Source organism: Orbicella faveolata, unplaced genomic scaffold (assembly GCF_042242905.1).
Source record: "Orbicella faveolata isolate gen_17 unplaced genomic scaffold, um_ofav_v1 contig_1, whole genome shotgun sequence".
NCBI classification, from domain to species: Eukaryota; Metazoa; Cnidaria; class Anthozoa; order Scleractinia; family Merulinidae; genus Orbicella; species Orbicella faveolata.
This window is the reverse complement of record NW_028301536.1, coordinates 34,654,899-34,668,937: the sequence shown is the minus strand read 5'-3', so window position 1 is coordinate 34,668,937 and position 14,039 is coordinate 34,654,899. Positions and strand designations below refer to the sequence as shown.

The following is a 14,039-nucleotide window of genomic DNA, read 5'->3' as shown; positions in this document are numbered from 1 at the left end:
AGACTCTCACTTCCGGTTGACCTCCAACTTTCGCACGTGAACCGTCGTAGCCATTTTCGCGACACTTAGAAATGTTCACACTATCAATGATTTGTTTTAGTATTTTAAAGAAAAAGAAAAGTTTTAAGTCACCAGAAAGTATCGAACTCAGAACTTTTCACATGCTGAAATCCCTCTCTTACCACTATACCACCAGGTTAATCCGCCAAATCCCGGGAAAATTACTACTTTCTTAGTCTATTTTACTTATGGTATTGCCCTAACCAACAAATAAAAGCTAACCGCAAGCAAGCCAGTATGAAAGTGAGCAATTAAGCATATGGAGAGTGCGTATTAGTCTATCACCAACTTGTAACCAGTTTCGACCTAGTTCAGGCCAGCTTGGTTACCAATTATGACTTCGACCGTTCACGAGAGGGAAAAGTGCATCGCCATAGTGTTGGTATTTTCAAGTGTGTACGTGGCTTTGTGTTTTTTAGGCCCCGACGTGGCTCAAGAATGAACTCAAAGAAGGAATCATACCTGGAGGTCAAGGACAAGACGATTCAGAGGATGATAGCGACAGCGAAGAAGCTGATAGCGAAACTGAAGAGACAGACACTGGTAAGGTGCTGCCGCTCTTCACGCGTATTTCGCGTATGGCCCTCTTTAGCAGCTTTTGTAATCAAATAATTTTTGGCTGGATAAACTGATTAGCCCAACCCCGCTTCCAACCCTGGAGGGGCAAGGGGTATCATTTGCCAGGCCCTCCCTCCTGAATACGGCATGGTTGAATCCTCCAGGAACCGAGGGCCAAGCTGGCATTTCCCTTCGGATCATTACCTATAGTGAAGCGTCATCGTCACAACAAAGTAACACGCCAGGGGTCAAGATTCGGTATAAACAACTGAAATACAGTGTTTGTATCTTATACGGAGCTCAGTGTAGGCTCTCAGATTTTGTTAGAACGAGCAAAGTATTAAATAAAGTATGTTGAGCCATTCGCAAAGCGGCCAAATTTCGGCAACATTGTGCAAACATTTATGTCCTTTTAACTCTTTGTTCATCTCCCCAAAGTGATGAACGAACAGACGTATAGAGTTAGGAGCCAATAGTATCGGTACACAACTACGGGTCTAACAGAGGAATACAGTTAAGGGGCCAGTAAAGATAGTAGAGGGTCCGAAGAGGCATCACCTTGTCGCTGGGTTCCCTGTATTGTTCATGTATTTTTCCCGCCGTTTAGTTCCCGCGTTTAGTCACGTGATCTTTTCGAGTGTGCATGTTTTGGCGAACGTCGGCAAAACGTTGTAGTTGTGTATGCGATTCACTCGAAGTAACGACGGATAAGACGGATAAAGACGCGGACGATTGATGGAATTATGTACAAGCAAACAGGAGCGTCTTATTGGAGTGTTAGTCGAATTAAATTCAGTAAACTAGAGTGAATCTTGCCTATTGAAACCGAGGGAATTGGAAATTGGCCCTTACACACCTTACGAAAACATTTCTTTTGATGGCAACAGGTCAAGACAGAGAGAAATCCAAACTGACTGTCGCGTCTACAGCAGAGAATGCATCAGATAGCGACAGGAACTCCAAGAGTGCTGCAGCAAAGCTCGCGGCAAAAGTGGAGCGATTTAAGCAAAGTCGGAAGTCGCATTCAGAGACCAGAATTGTTGGTGGTGTTGCTATCAATACCACTGTGGACAAGGATGTTCCTTTGAGCGTGCAGTCGAGTTCTGTTTCAGTTAAATCTGAGCCAGAGTTGGACAATATCAAGAATAAGGTACATGATTGCAGATTTTGTTCTGTTCTTAAGATGCATAGAGCGGTTTTCAATTGAGTGTCGTTAAACCAAAACTAAAGTTATCACTCTAGCAAATCACAAAGGACACAGACAATAAAGTGAACCAATCAAAACTCGAACTAATTACATGTAGCTGACGTAAAGCGCGGGAAAACGAGTACGAACGAATCACAATCCTCCATAGGAAAAAAGATGGTGACTGGTACATTTACCCATAATTCTTAGCGCACAAAAACCTTAACAACGTTCATAGAAACGTACAGAAACGTTATAAGATCTTCAAACCTAGGCTACTTAATGTCCTCAGCACAGGGAAAAATATTATAAAAATTTGGCTTTCTTTGTGCCTTATAGGCTGCTTTAGGTTCACAAGCCATTGTGGCAAAATGTACAGTCGCCATCTTTTTTCCTACGGTGGATTGTTTTTGGTTTTACTTCTAATTGGATGAAAAAGTGGCGCGAGTTTTTTTTAAGCCAATCGTGAAGCGTAGTTGATGCACAACCAAGTACTTTTCGACAGTCAAATGAATCTCCCTAAACCAGGTTTACATGTACGTACCCATCCCCACATACTGCACTTAAGGTTGTACAAGAGGCATCTAGTAAATGTCTTGGGCACCTCCTGTGCTCACTGACTGTTAGACGCAATCAAATAAGGCAGTTCATGGTGTTGCATTTATTGCAGGATGCTGGCTCTGAATCTACTCAAGCAGTTGATCCAGATTCTAAAGGGTCACTGAGCCTTTCTAAAGTGTTCCCTCGGCCAGCCAGTAGCCCTGCCACTTCAAAACACAAGCGATCGTCTTCAGATGGAATGATTATCGATGAGAAGACCAGGACGACCTCAGATTCCGGCGTGGAGTTAACTCCTGTGGAGAAATTTAACAGTTCTAGTGAAGGATCCGGGAGTACAGCGAATGGTTCAAGGAAGGCTTCATTAGAGTGAGTAACAAACCTTGGGTAACAATAACAACACACGTTTATTTGTCTTTTAAACGTATTCAGACGTCCTTTGCAAGCAACATTCCACCCAGAATAACTATAAGAAGCTAATCTAGCTTGGTGGCTGATATGAGAAATAAAAGTAATGGTCGATGTAGTTAGCAACTAACGCACATCCGAACATGGACGCGCACACACGCAAAAAATAAATACTATAACAATCACGCTACTTTTCAAATATTTTCCCTTCGGCCTAGCTTCCACTCAGTCAATAAGCACATTTGTATTTCACTCCTTAAAGGAGCTCAAGCCACGGTATTTTGAGTTATTTTGGCCGCGTACAGAATTACCTTTAAATTGAAGAAAACCTGAAAATAGTAGTTTACTACGATGAAAAAACACCAAAAAATAAATAATACATCGTGAAGGAACAAAGATGGTCAAGGATGGAGAAGACTTACTTGGATTACAAAAGGCGAACTTGAAAAATTTAGGCTAAATGTTTCAAAATACGCAAACCGGCTAGGCTTGTTCTTATTGGTCGGAAACCATTTCCCTCCGGCGTACTTGCGCTTTCATATTGAAATCATTTTCTTCGTGTAACCATGATAAAAAAAGACGGAAAATATTTCTTGAGAAAAAGATAATTTATTTCGTATTGCTCCTATGACCACAATTCCAGCAGGACTCTTCAATGAATAGTGAATGCGTGACATTAACCTTTTGATGCTGTTTGTTATTTTTTATGTTCCAGGGTTCGAACTCAAAAGAAAAGTACTGGGTGAGTAAACCTACTACTCCCGCAATCATGAAATGCAAACGTTTTTATGAAAGAAAACTGTAAAGCTCATCTGCTAGTTATTGCACTCTTTGAATACTCTGTGTCATTTTGAAATTTTGTATTTTATCGTTATTTTTTGTCAAACATAACTGCAAACTACAGACTTGGAAAAAAGACGTTCAGTTGATATCTAAGAATAGGTGGAGAATATGTGGAGAACTATTTTAAAATTATACAGTACAAAGTTGCACAAAAACCCTAAACCGTATGGGGCCCTATTGATATATTTTAATTTGTTTGTTGTTAAATGTACTTATTTTGGGCGTTCCTCGCAGTCTAACAGCTGGAAATGGGCCAGGGTAACTCTTTTGTTTTGTATTAACTACAAGTGCTCTTGTTTTAGAACCACCTCACCCCAGGCTCCTCGCTCTCCAAGAGTCGGTGAACGGCATGCCACCCTCAATAAATCCGTGGATCGTTACGCCGAGTACAGGTGAGTGGAAATTGAGCCAATCAGTGTTAACAGTGTAACTGACAAGAGGTACGAGCAAAACTACTGTTTCGGCTCTAGCAGGAGAACGCGCGAAAAGTAGGTAACCCGTGCGTTGAGGTTTGCAGTTATTGGTGGAGCAAAGTGTACGAATTTCGTAAACCAATCATGATGTTTGCTCTTAACTCCGTTCTTTACCTTTGGAGGCGCCTCTATCGAGCCCATCTTGTGTTGCTAACTAACCTGAACAGCTCCCCATTACATCTCGAACTCCAGTTGTGTTACTTACTTTTCGATCGTTTCCCCCAAGGGTGATTGAAAAAAGGAAGCTGTTCGAAATGGTGGTAATCGATAAAATACTTGAAAAATTACCTTATACCCAGCGTGTATGAGGAAAGAGTAGTTTAATCCAATGTGACAAATGTTATTCTGCAGGAGACCCGTGGGTAGGGCGCGGTACGGTCAAGGACCATCTCGGAAAGGAGGGTAAGCCAACAAAATTCCTGACTTTTGACACTGTCATTTTTACACCTGGATGGTTTATTTCCTGTTTAACTCTTAAGCGCTTTCGGACCATCAGATGATAGAATGAGAAATGACAAAAAAATCGTCCTTTATAAGAAATAATGTGCGCTGAGATTAGGTAAAGTCAGAAAGGTATACGACAATCTGTTCTCGACAACCCAGACTTGACTTTCCCTCCCCCCGATCTAAGTTCCGCGATAATATACATTACAACTGCAGTGTGTTGAAGTTTTCCAGTGAGCTTTTAACGTCATTAACAATGACTAAAATAAATTCCTGTTTTCTATTTTCGTGTTCAAAAGTTATTCGGTTTCCGAGTGTAACGTGCGTGTTTTGTCTTAAAGTTTTACCGAAATTTGAATCTTCAACTGTATTCTTCATTTGGAATAATAGAGTCAATTAAACTAGGAACATTCTCCAATTGTTTCAAAATGTTACTTTAATGAAACGAAAGGAAAACAATACGAGTTACGTAATGGTTGTATTTGTTATCGTTTCGGCCTCGAATGAGGATACTTTAATTTGCAATAAGACTCTGTCTCTGCTGTTATTTTGATCCATCAAATTGACATATGTTCGATCCCTTGGTCTTCTCTTAATGGAAAGTATTTTCAAGTACTGTTACCAGCGTTTGAAGTCATCATGTAGTTGTGTGTGATATATATTTTTGTCTTTCGTCGAGTTTGCATTTCTACAATTGTACATGTACCGGCAGTGTTTGATTAGCTTTCAAAGTACTTTTGTTGCGAAGCAACCGGCGAACTATTTTCATTTGTATTCACTCATGTCAGGTTAAGCTTATTTATGAATCACAAAAGACAAGATGATCATATTGTATAAGACATTGATGTGAATTTATTCATCGCAAAAGAAAAAGATAAAAGCAGGCATGATATAATATCGATTTCAATTTATTCATCGGTAGAGAAATAATTGGAAGAAAAACAGCTCGCAATGCTGAAACGCAAAAAGATCAATTTGAATTGATTCAGCGAGAACACGACACCATGATGTGGTACTTCCTACTAATGGATCGACGCCAGAAAGTGCCTTCTTAATGGCGAGTTGAAGGTTGTTTTGACAGGCTATTTTTTATGTTTTTTCCATCTTCAGCTTATTGCTATGCTAAGTGTTCTTCTTTTTCGTCTCGCTAATAGAGCTGGTCGTTCAATCGACGACAAGAAAATGGCAGCAAGTGATTCTCGTTCGACTCACACTCGGCGCGAACAGGTATGTATAATTAATCTTCCTTCTCTTTGAGTTAAAAATTGATCTTTTCTTTCAAAATGAAAATTTTTCACAGAGGGCTGATTTTCATATAATTTGAATTGTCGCTTTTGAGAATGTGCGCATTTTAAATGTCGCATTTTTTACTCTAAAGAAACAAAACTGCGAAGAAGCCTTAATGTAGTATGTTCTTTTTAGTGACGTCTTCGCGGCGTTGTTGGTTAATTCTTGGCGAATTAAGACATTGTGTGCATCCTTATTTCATAGTTTTTTCCTAAAATTATATCACTCTCATAACTAACGATGTGCCAAATAATCCATGAACTCATTCACACGTGTGTCTCCGTGTAAATGCTTATCAGTTTGTCTTTCAAGCCCGAGTCATTAATAAAAATAAAGAGCCTTTTTCGCTTCTTTATCGTTGGCGGGAGTATAATTGATGACCGAAAGAGTCATTTTCTTCAATTGAGAATTTCGATTCCGTTTAAGTTGTAGTTTATTGCTACTTGTGCATGACACTCCAGCGGAGCTGTAGCGAGTTAAAAATTATGACTGAGGTAGTGTTATTTTTTTGTTTGTTTGTTTGTTTTTATTTATTTTCTAGCAGTTCTTTACTTTCCCCCCTTCAAATAAAAAACCAACAAAAAATAAAAAAAAGAAGTGGCTGAGGCCAGTGCCTGGGTTTGCCTGTTACTATAGCTATGGCGCTGTCCTGTCGAATGGCTCCCGCCTACACACGACTGGCTTTCTGAGCGTACACTGGAGATCATTCACTCAATACGCTTGTCCTTTATATGAGTAATGTTTACACGTAATGAAGAAATTTTTGTACCCTTTGGCGAAAAATCAGGCGTGTTTGGTCGAGGTAAAATATTTGTCGAGGCCTAACATGACTGACATTTCTCCGATGCATATGCCACAAATTGAGCAATTACTTGTATACCATTCCTAAATTAAATGTGATGTTTTTAAGGCGGAAATGCCGAATTTATTTCACTGAGCCATAATATGTCAAACATATCTCGTCGATATGATGTTTCTATCTTAATTGACGTCTTAATTATCTTACATTTAATGTTTCTCGTTCATACCTCATAAATTTGTCGAAAAGCCGTCGAATTTTTATCGGTCGTAAATTGCCCTGAAGGCGGTTGTTGAGTGAGAGGCGTTTTCGCGCGAATATTGGTCGAGTTTTTCTTGCTAAAAATCACACGAATTACTCTTCTTCTGCGACGTATTATTTCCTGTTTTGACTTTAACTGTAATTTTACTTAATTTTATTGTGGGAAAATTCCCTTTGAATTATTCCCCTTGTTTGATCTGAGCAGGTTGTCTTAGAAGAATTACGCCGTGAATCTGCTGAAAGACAAAGAACTTTGCAAGAAGAAATTGAAAGACTTAAGAATGAAAAGGAGGAGGTAACTATGGACTATAGCCCGTGTAAAATCTAAATTGCCATTATTAATCAGACTTAAAAGTTACAACTGTCAGATTTTTCTTAAATTCGACATAAAAGAAACATTAGCTTCCAGGTTGTGAGCATAGAGAAAATTACAGCCAAGAGGAATTGCCTACTTAATCTTCTTGTTCTCCATGTAATACTCTAAAATAGTGCAGTAGAACTTGCGTGTTCATTTTCATGTAAGTTAAAAGCGTTTTTAAAGGTGTTAGTATTATATGACTGAGAAAATTACTTCATTGCGTTTGGCTGAGAACAGGGAAATTCGTTATTAATTTTTAATGTGCTCTTTATGCAAATTAATATACGCGCGTTTGTAATTCTGTCAGTCACATAAGAACGAGTAATCTTATGAAAGCTCGAACAATTGAGGATTTGCATCACTCGCGATATTTGAAAATTCTTTCAAATTTTGAGGGAATATCTAAATATCACTCGTGCTGTGAATCCTTTTTGAATTGGCATTCATACGATTCTCTATAGACAGTGCATTTTGTTTTCTGGTTTAGAACGAGCGACGGCTACAGCAGCTACACCGAGAGGAACTAGAACTGGCGGAGAAAGCCTTGGACGAGCGTGAAAAGGAGGCTAAGGTTAGTACCTAGTCTGTCTCTGTCTCTCTGGAATGTTTCTTGGATTTAGGGTCACGAAAGTTACTTTGTTTCACAAGGAAATGTCTCGCGCTATTTATCGCGAAAACATTTATAGCATACATACATACATACCTACATACATACATACATTTTATTTGTTATCAAATTAAAATTACAATTGTAACATGCCCGCGGATAGCTGAGCTAATCTAGGCGGGTCATAACAACGACTGAGAAAAGTAATTTTGTTGGATTTCAGGAAAGAGAGGAGAAATTATCCCACGAAGTTCTTACTTTAAAAATGGAATTATCCAAGGTGAGCGAGATAGATTTTGTAACAATTCTGGCATTGTTCACTGGATTTCAAGAATAACACAATTGAAATTTGACATTGGAAACGAATCAGTCAAGGCTGGGGAGACTGAACGAATCTTTCAAACTTGCTTTGTATAATAGTTTGCTTATTCGATGCTGTACTTTTGGACTTCCACTCCTTACACAAGCAAAATAATGTTTGCGTAGAAGGGTAGTGTTTGGATTTTGCTGTAAATGAATTCTACTTGGTGACAATCGAATTTCTCCGTAGTGATAAAGTTACATTGACATTGAGATAAGTCATGAGGATAGTGAAAATGGTGGCTTAAGGGATACTGCCTTGATGTGGCACTAAATTCCAAGAACTGACAGTGAAACAAAAGAATCCAGAACACTCAACAAGGGAAATTCATAAGGTTGGGTTCGGGGACCTAATGGATAAAGTTAGTAACCTACTGGTAACTGATAGACTCGTAAAACTGTTATCCTTAATGGAAAAAAGAAAAAAAAGCAATGATACAAGGGGGTAAATGCATTGGAAAAGTCGCAGCAAACCTTGGATTGTTTCAACCTCTCGGAAGCCTGCTCAGAAAAGAAATATATATTACTGAAAATATCAGTCACACATTACCTTAAGGTTAATTTGTTTTTCTTCTAGCAATGTGATAAACTGCAAGACAACTTCAACGTGGTTTTATCACTACAAGAGCAATTGGCTCGTATGCAGCAGGTAGGTTCGCTTTCCCTCCCCTTCCCCCTGATGTGTTGGAAAGTAAAGGAAGAAGGTGACAGTAGTCAGTAGTGGCATTTTGACATACATGTAGTGACTGTATTTACTCTTATTGTTATAGGAGCAATTGAGACAGCAAGCTAAAGAAAAGGTTAGTCTTTACCAATCTTACACCTGTCACGCGACGTTTCTATAAGCCCTTTTTGGTCGTCACGCATTGCATGTCTCCGTTTTCAAGTGTACTTCTGTGTTTTTCTGTTCTTGGAGTTTTTACGTTGTGGATGTCTCCGCTCTTGGAGTGGTTACGCGTTGCTTCTACCCACCAACACATCTAAGAACGCTTTCCTCGCTCGTACGTACCCTTCTGCCCTCTTGATTGTTATTGTTTCTCATAACACTCCTTCTTTCTGGTTTTCAGCGACAGAACTCCGCACGGCAGAAAAGCACCGCCAAAAGTTCCGTATGTAGTGTGATGTGAAGTGTCCCAATCAGTGATGGTGCACCGATAACATGACCAGTTCCTTTAACATGGTTGATTAATGCAGGATTGAGGTTTCCGCTGATTATGCCAAGCTGAAAAAAAGCAAAAGAAATATATTAACTCTATATTTTAAGCTAATATGTGCAGTTTTTATCCCTGTAATTTAAACTTGGTCGGCCTCCCTTCAGTTGGAACTTTAGGCTGCTGGTCGTCTCGCCCCAGCCCCCTTTGGTCCGTATCGCCCCTTTGTGGTAATTGTCAGGGATAAACACTCATCTGACCCTAAGAGAAGAGGTCGGCTGTCACCGGTCCATTGGAACAGTAGTTGCAGTGATAGATGTCTTATCTTCGTTGCTAAAAGTGTAACGTGGAAATGCCATACCCATCGCTCTCGGCATTCACCTCAGTACAATTTATGCGACCGTTGTCAGAAAATTTCCGAACATTCACGATTAAATAGCGGCACTATCTACGCTGAAAATGTATATTTTACCTTAGTAATTTAAGGCAAATGCAATTTTGATAAAGCTTTAAGCAACTTTCATTGTTGTAAAAATTAAATTATTCATCTCGCTTGTGCAAGGTGGCAAGCGAAAATTATAAAATTTGCAAATATATTGAAAATGTTTTAGACGTTTTATACGTGGTATCATATACAACGTGACGTTTGTATTCAAAATCCCTTGCAATTCATTAAGTGTTGTTTTAGGTTTTTCCTCAAAGATTTTATTTGAAAATGACAGCAGATAAGAGAGAACTATTCTTGTCAAACTGTTGTCGAGAAAATAATTTATTGTTGGAAGGAATTGCTTCAATTCAGCGTAAATTCTACTCTATTAAAAATGAAATGAGGAAAAAATGTGGTTTTTTCACTGCAGGACAGTGAAACAATCGAAGATTCGTTTCTTGCAAAGGAAAGAAAAGAGGTTTGAAATTGTTTAAGATTTTTTTTTTTCAAAACTGTTTAGTTCGGTTTGTGCTAAAGTCACTCAGAACATTAGTTGTTGCTTTGTCATTTTGCTTTAAAAGCTTTTATTTAACAGCGCTTTTCTTAAGAAATATATTATCACAAACGTAAATTCGCTTTGTTCGTGCCATTAATATATGCGTCATCGTTATACACTTGAGGAAGTTTGGGAGAACTCGAACCAGTATTTCTCGTTCACCCAAACTTCCACTCGTGTTTCTATTAACTCGATAGAAACACGGTACATGTTTTCTATTTCTTAACTGCAGCTCGCTCTTTGTGGTTCTACGTTAAATTTTGAAATATGTAAAACTTTGTAAGTTGGATAGGAAAATTTAACTCCCTAGTTCAATATGTTTCGTGCGTCAAGAATAATTTAACGCGCTTGAGTTGAACAAACAAGTTTCACTGAGCTATAGCAGGAAACAAATTGTAGGTGATTAAAGGGTAACAATCTTTTGCTCTGTTATCTGTCTTTTACTTGGTATTTCATACAGTCTTTCCTGCTCAGAGATAAAGCAGTTGGAGAGTCTTAGCTTCCTGATATATTAGCTAGCAAACTACATACTGTTACTGTATTTTATCGAAAAGGCCGTCCGAAAATGCCTTCGTCCACTTGTACGGTGTTCCACACATGATGTTTGTCACACTGCACAACTTCAATAGTGTCTATTTTCATTGTACCCTTTAGCGATAATCACGAGAAATTAAAAAACGTACTTTAATTTTCTAACACGTTCTCTTCACTAAAAGAGTATTTTTTGAATGTATGTGTGTATTATTGCTATAAAATAAATTTTCTGTCTGTGTGTAATCTGAACTTGTATGGTCCTTGTATTTGGTCTTCACTTGGTCGCGAACTTGTGTCCAATCTGAGTAACGCCGTACTTCACATGAGCCGAACCTAATGACAGTCGACTCAAATAATTAAGAACGCCTGTTTGAGTCAAACGTCGAACTTTTGTCGAACCGAACTGCTACACCAAACAAATAACAAAAGCGGTCTAGTTGGTCAGGGGGTTTTCAAGGTAAGGGCAAAATGGCGCCTTTAGACCTTTTCTTATGCGTTTGATTCGACTCATGTGAAGATCGATGTTTGACCCAAAGTCGGTCTTACGGGCGTTATTCGCGGCTGGCCAGGCGTGAAGAACACCTCAGCCACTCCAAATAAAATCAGTCGAACTCGATTGGGTCAAACGCCGAACTTCACATGAGTCTAATTGGTTGAATTGGGTTCGGCTCATGTGAAGTACGGCGTTTGACCTGGGGTCCGTTTCTCGATAGCCTCGGAGACTTTTCGGGCCCGCAAAGCAATTCTTAATTAATCCGTATCTTATTTTGTATGAAGAGAACCTCTCCCTATATTACGCATATGTGAATAAAACAGCTCTGTAATCAAAAGGTTTGAGATTTTGCTACGGCTTTCCGGGTGCGAAAACTTTTCAGGACCTTCGAGAAACGGGGGCCCTTGGGCTTTAGAGAGTTACGATGCGATGCCGAGGACGTGTATTAAAAAATGAATTTATATTTTTCCTACGAATCTCGCGGTACTCTAAAGTCATTTAGTTTGTTTCTCTTTGTCAAAACTATCATAAACTCGAAACTGATTATGGAACACAGCGTGAAATGTAAGAATTATCCGTCGTGGTTCATGTTCTCCACACAACGCAAAATTTGATCATTTCACGTTGTTGTTTTACATAGGACGGCAAAGAAATGTACCAAGAATTATTATGCACGTGCGCAGCCACTGTATTGCTCATCAATCCTTTAGCTTAGCGACGTTGCCGTTCTGGTTTTATTTCTTAGGCTTCGTCCACTCTACGCCGGAGGAATTTAAAAACGCAACCTGATCATCGGTCATTTTGGATTTGTGTTTGAACAAAAACTCTGGCAAGGAAATCACGTGATTATCGCGAGCTCCATTTTCAAAATGTTTTCTGTCCACACAAAAACGAAGCTGGCCTTTTAAAATTCCTTCGGTTTGAAGAGCGTTATCGAAAAGCTCCGTTTTCGTGACGGATTAGTGTGGACGGAAGGCCTAACCAGAGAAATAAACCTCCGTTTCCAAATTCCTAGCTCCGGTGTAGTGTCGAGGGAGACTAAAGCTCCCAAATAAACGTGTTTCGGCGCGCTTCATGATCCGCGTGTGCGGAGATTCCATATTGATGGCGTAAGCCCACAGTGATTCCTAAAGTCTCTGATTGACTGTTTCCAATTCGCGCGCACATCACCAAGCAGCAGTCAATCAGAGACCAATCAAGGATCTCTATGGTGCTGCGTCATGGGTGTTCTATTTCTCGAGCGATGATGAATCGTGCACTGCAGGTGAGAGTCTCGAAGAATGTACGCTCAACAGCAAAACGTGTGTGAATACACGGAACTAAATGTGCAAGGCGTTGAAATGCTCTTGACTTAGCCCCTTTATAGCAATACTCACTTTTGCTCCTCAGTTCACCTACCTGTAGATCATATATATGCGTATTTTGACCGTTTAGCAAATTTTCCAAACAGGACAAAATTACATCTACCATAGATGGTTTGCTTATAACATGAAGGTGAGAGAATGAGATCGCACAGGTAGTGCCGCTTAATGGCAACCCCTATGAGGAACGAATACAAAGTGATAAATCCCTCCACTCCACCTTTTTTCCTAAGTTGAAAAACCGGCAAAAAACTGAAAAAAAATGGAGATGTTTGGGATGACATGGATCCCCCAAAACCCTATGTAATGCTAATAGTTGAATTTGAAACGTAACCGGGTGGAGTTCTCGCCTGAGTTCGTTTCGGTGCAGTGTTGGACGCGAGCCGTGAGGCCTGGGGAGGTTTTCGAGAGCGGCGAAGCCGCGAAACATCGCAGATTAATTACTCCCAATCTGACCTCCGCCTCGTTCTCCAGAAGATAGATAGATAGATAGATAGATAGAGAGAGAGACAGACAGACAGACAGACAGACAGACAGACAGACAGACAGACAGACAGATAGATAGATAGATAGATAGATAGATAGTTAAATTAAAAGAAAAGAAGATTAGAAAATTAGAAAAAAATACTATAGCTATTGTGAGCGCAGAACTTAACGTTACTCACAGGACAGTTTTGTGAATCACGTATCCTGTGAGTAACGTTAAGTTCTGCGCTCACATTCGTTTCGAAAATTCTGTGTCCACGTGAGGGATTTCACATGCGTTGAGTTGAGCCTAAGAGTTTGATCTTAACACGATGACACGTTGACTAGAACTGGTTTTTGAACACGTTAGAAGAAATATTACCTAATACAAAGCATAATAGATTTCTTTGTTTCGTTAACCGTACGTGGGCAAACACATCCGCAAAAATAACCACAAAAAAGGACGTCCTATGATTAATACAAAGAAACTTTAAAGGCTAGAAAGGAAATTAAAAACCATAAAATATTTGGCGGTAACAGCTATAGCTATTTACAACAGTAAAATTTAAATCCAAATTAAAATATGTTATGAGACTATGTACAGTGGATTTTATAATACAATAATACATACTTAAAAAAAAAAAAAACTCTTTAGGAGGAGCAGAGCCGACAGCCTCTGCAGCCATCATCTAATAATGCATCAAGATTGTTGAGATTTCTGATGTTCGTCTTAAAAGTGCTGAGAGATGTGGTCTCTCTTATGCTCTTTGGTAATTTTGACCACAATTTGGGTCCTAGATATCTGATCGAGTGCTTACCATATTTCACCGAGTTAAACCTTGGCATTGTT

General features: G+C 39.3%; 1 protein-coding gene across 1 annotated transcript in view; it reads left to right on the top strand.

Moving 5' to 3' along the window:
• LOC110046986 (uncharacterized) overlaps window positions 1–11,119 on the top strand; it is a 28,785-nt gene extending 17,666 nt beyond the window's left edge. The window contains exons 23-35 of the mRNA XM_089273912.1: window positions 480–603; window positions 1,506–1,768; window positions 2,475–2,731; window positions 3,486–3,512; window positions 3,916–4,005; window positions 4,438–4,488; window positions 5,685–5,757; window positions 7,083–7,172; window positions 7,723–7,806; window positions 8,066–8,122; window positions 8,780–8,851; window positions 8,973–9,002; window positions 9,270–11,119. Coding sequence (XP_089130038.1) covers window positions 480–603; window positions 1,506–1,768; window positions 2,475–2,731; window positions 3,486–3,512; window positions 3,916–4,005; window positions 4,438–4,488; window positions 5,685–5,757; window positions 7,083–7,172; window positions 7,723–7,806; window positions 8,066–8,122; window positions 8,780–8,851; window positions 8,973–9,002; window positions 9,270–9,329 — 1,278 coding nt within the window. The 3' untranslated portion in view covers window positions 9,330–11,119. The remainder of the gene's footprint in view (window positions 1–479; window positions 604–1,505; window positions 1,769–2,474; window positions 2,732–3,485; window positions 3,513–3,915; window positions 4,006–4,437; window positions 4,489–5,684; window positions 5,758–7,082; window positions 7,173–7,722; window positions 7,807–8,065; window positions 8,123–8,779; window positions 8,852–8,972; window positions 9,003–9,269) is intronic.
• The last annotated feature ends 2,920 nt before the right edge of the window (window positions 11,120–14,039 follow it).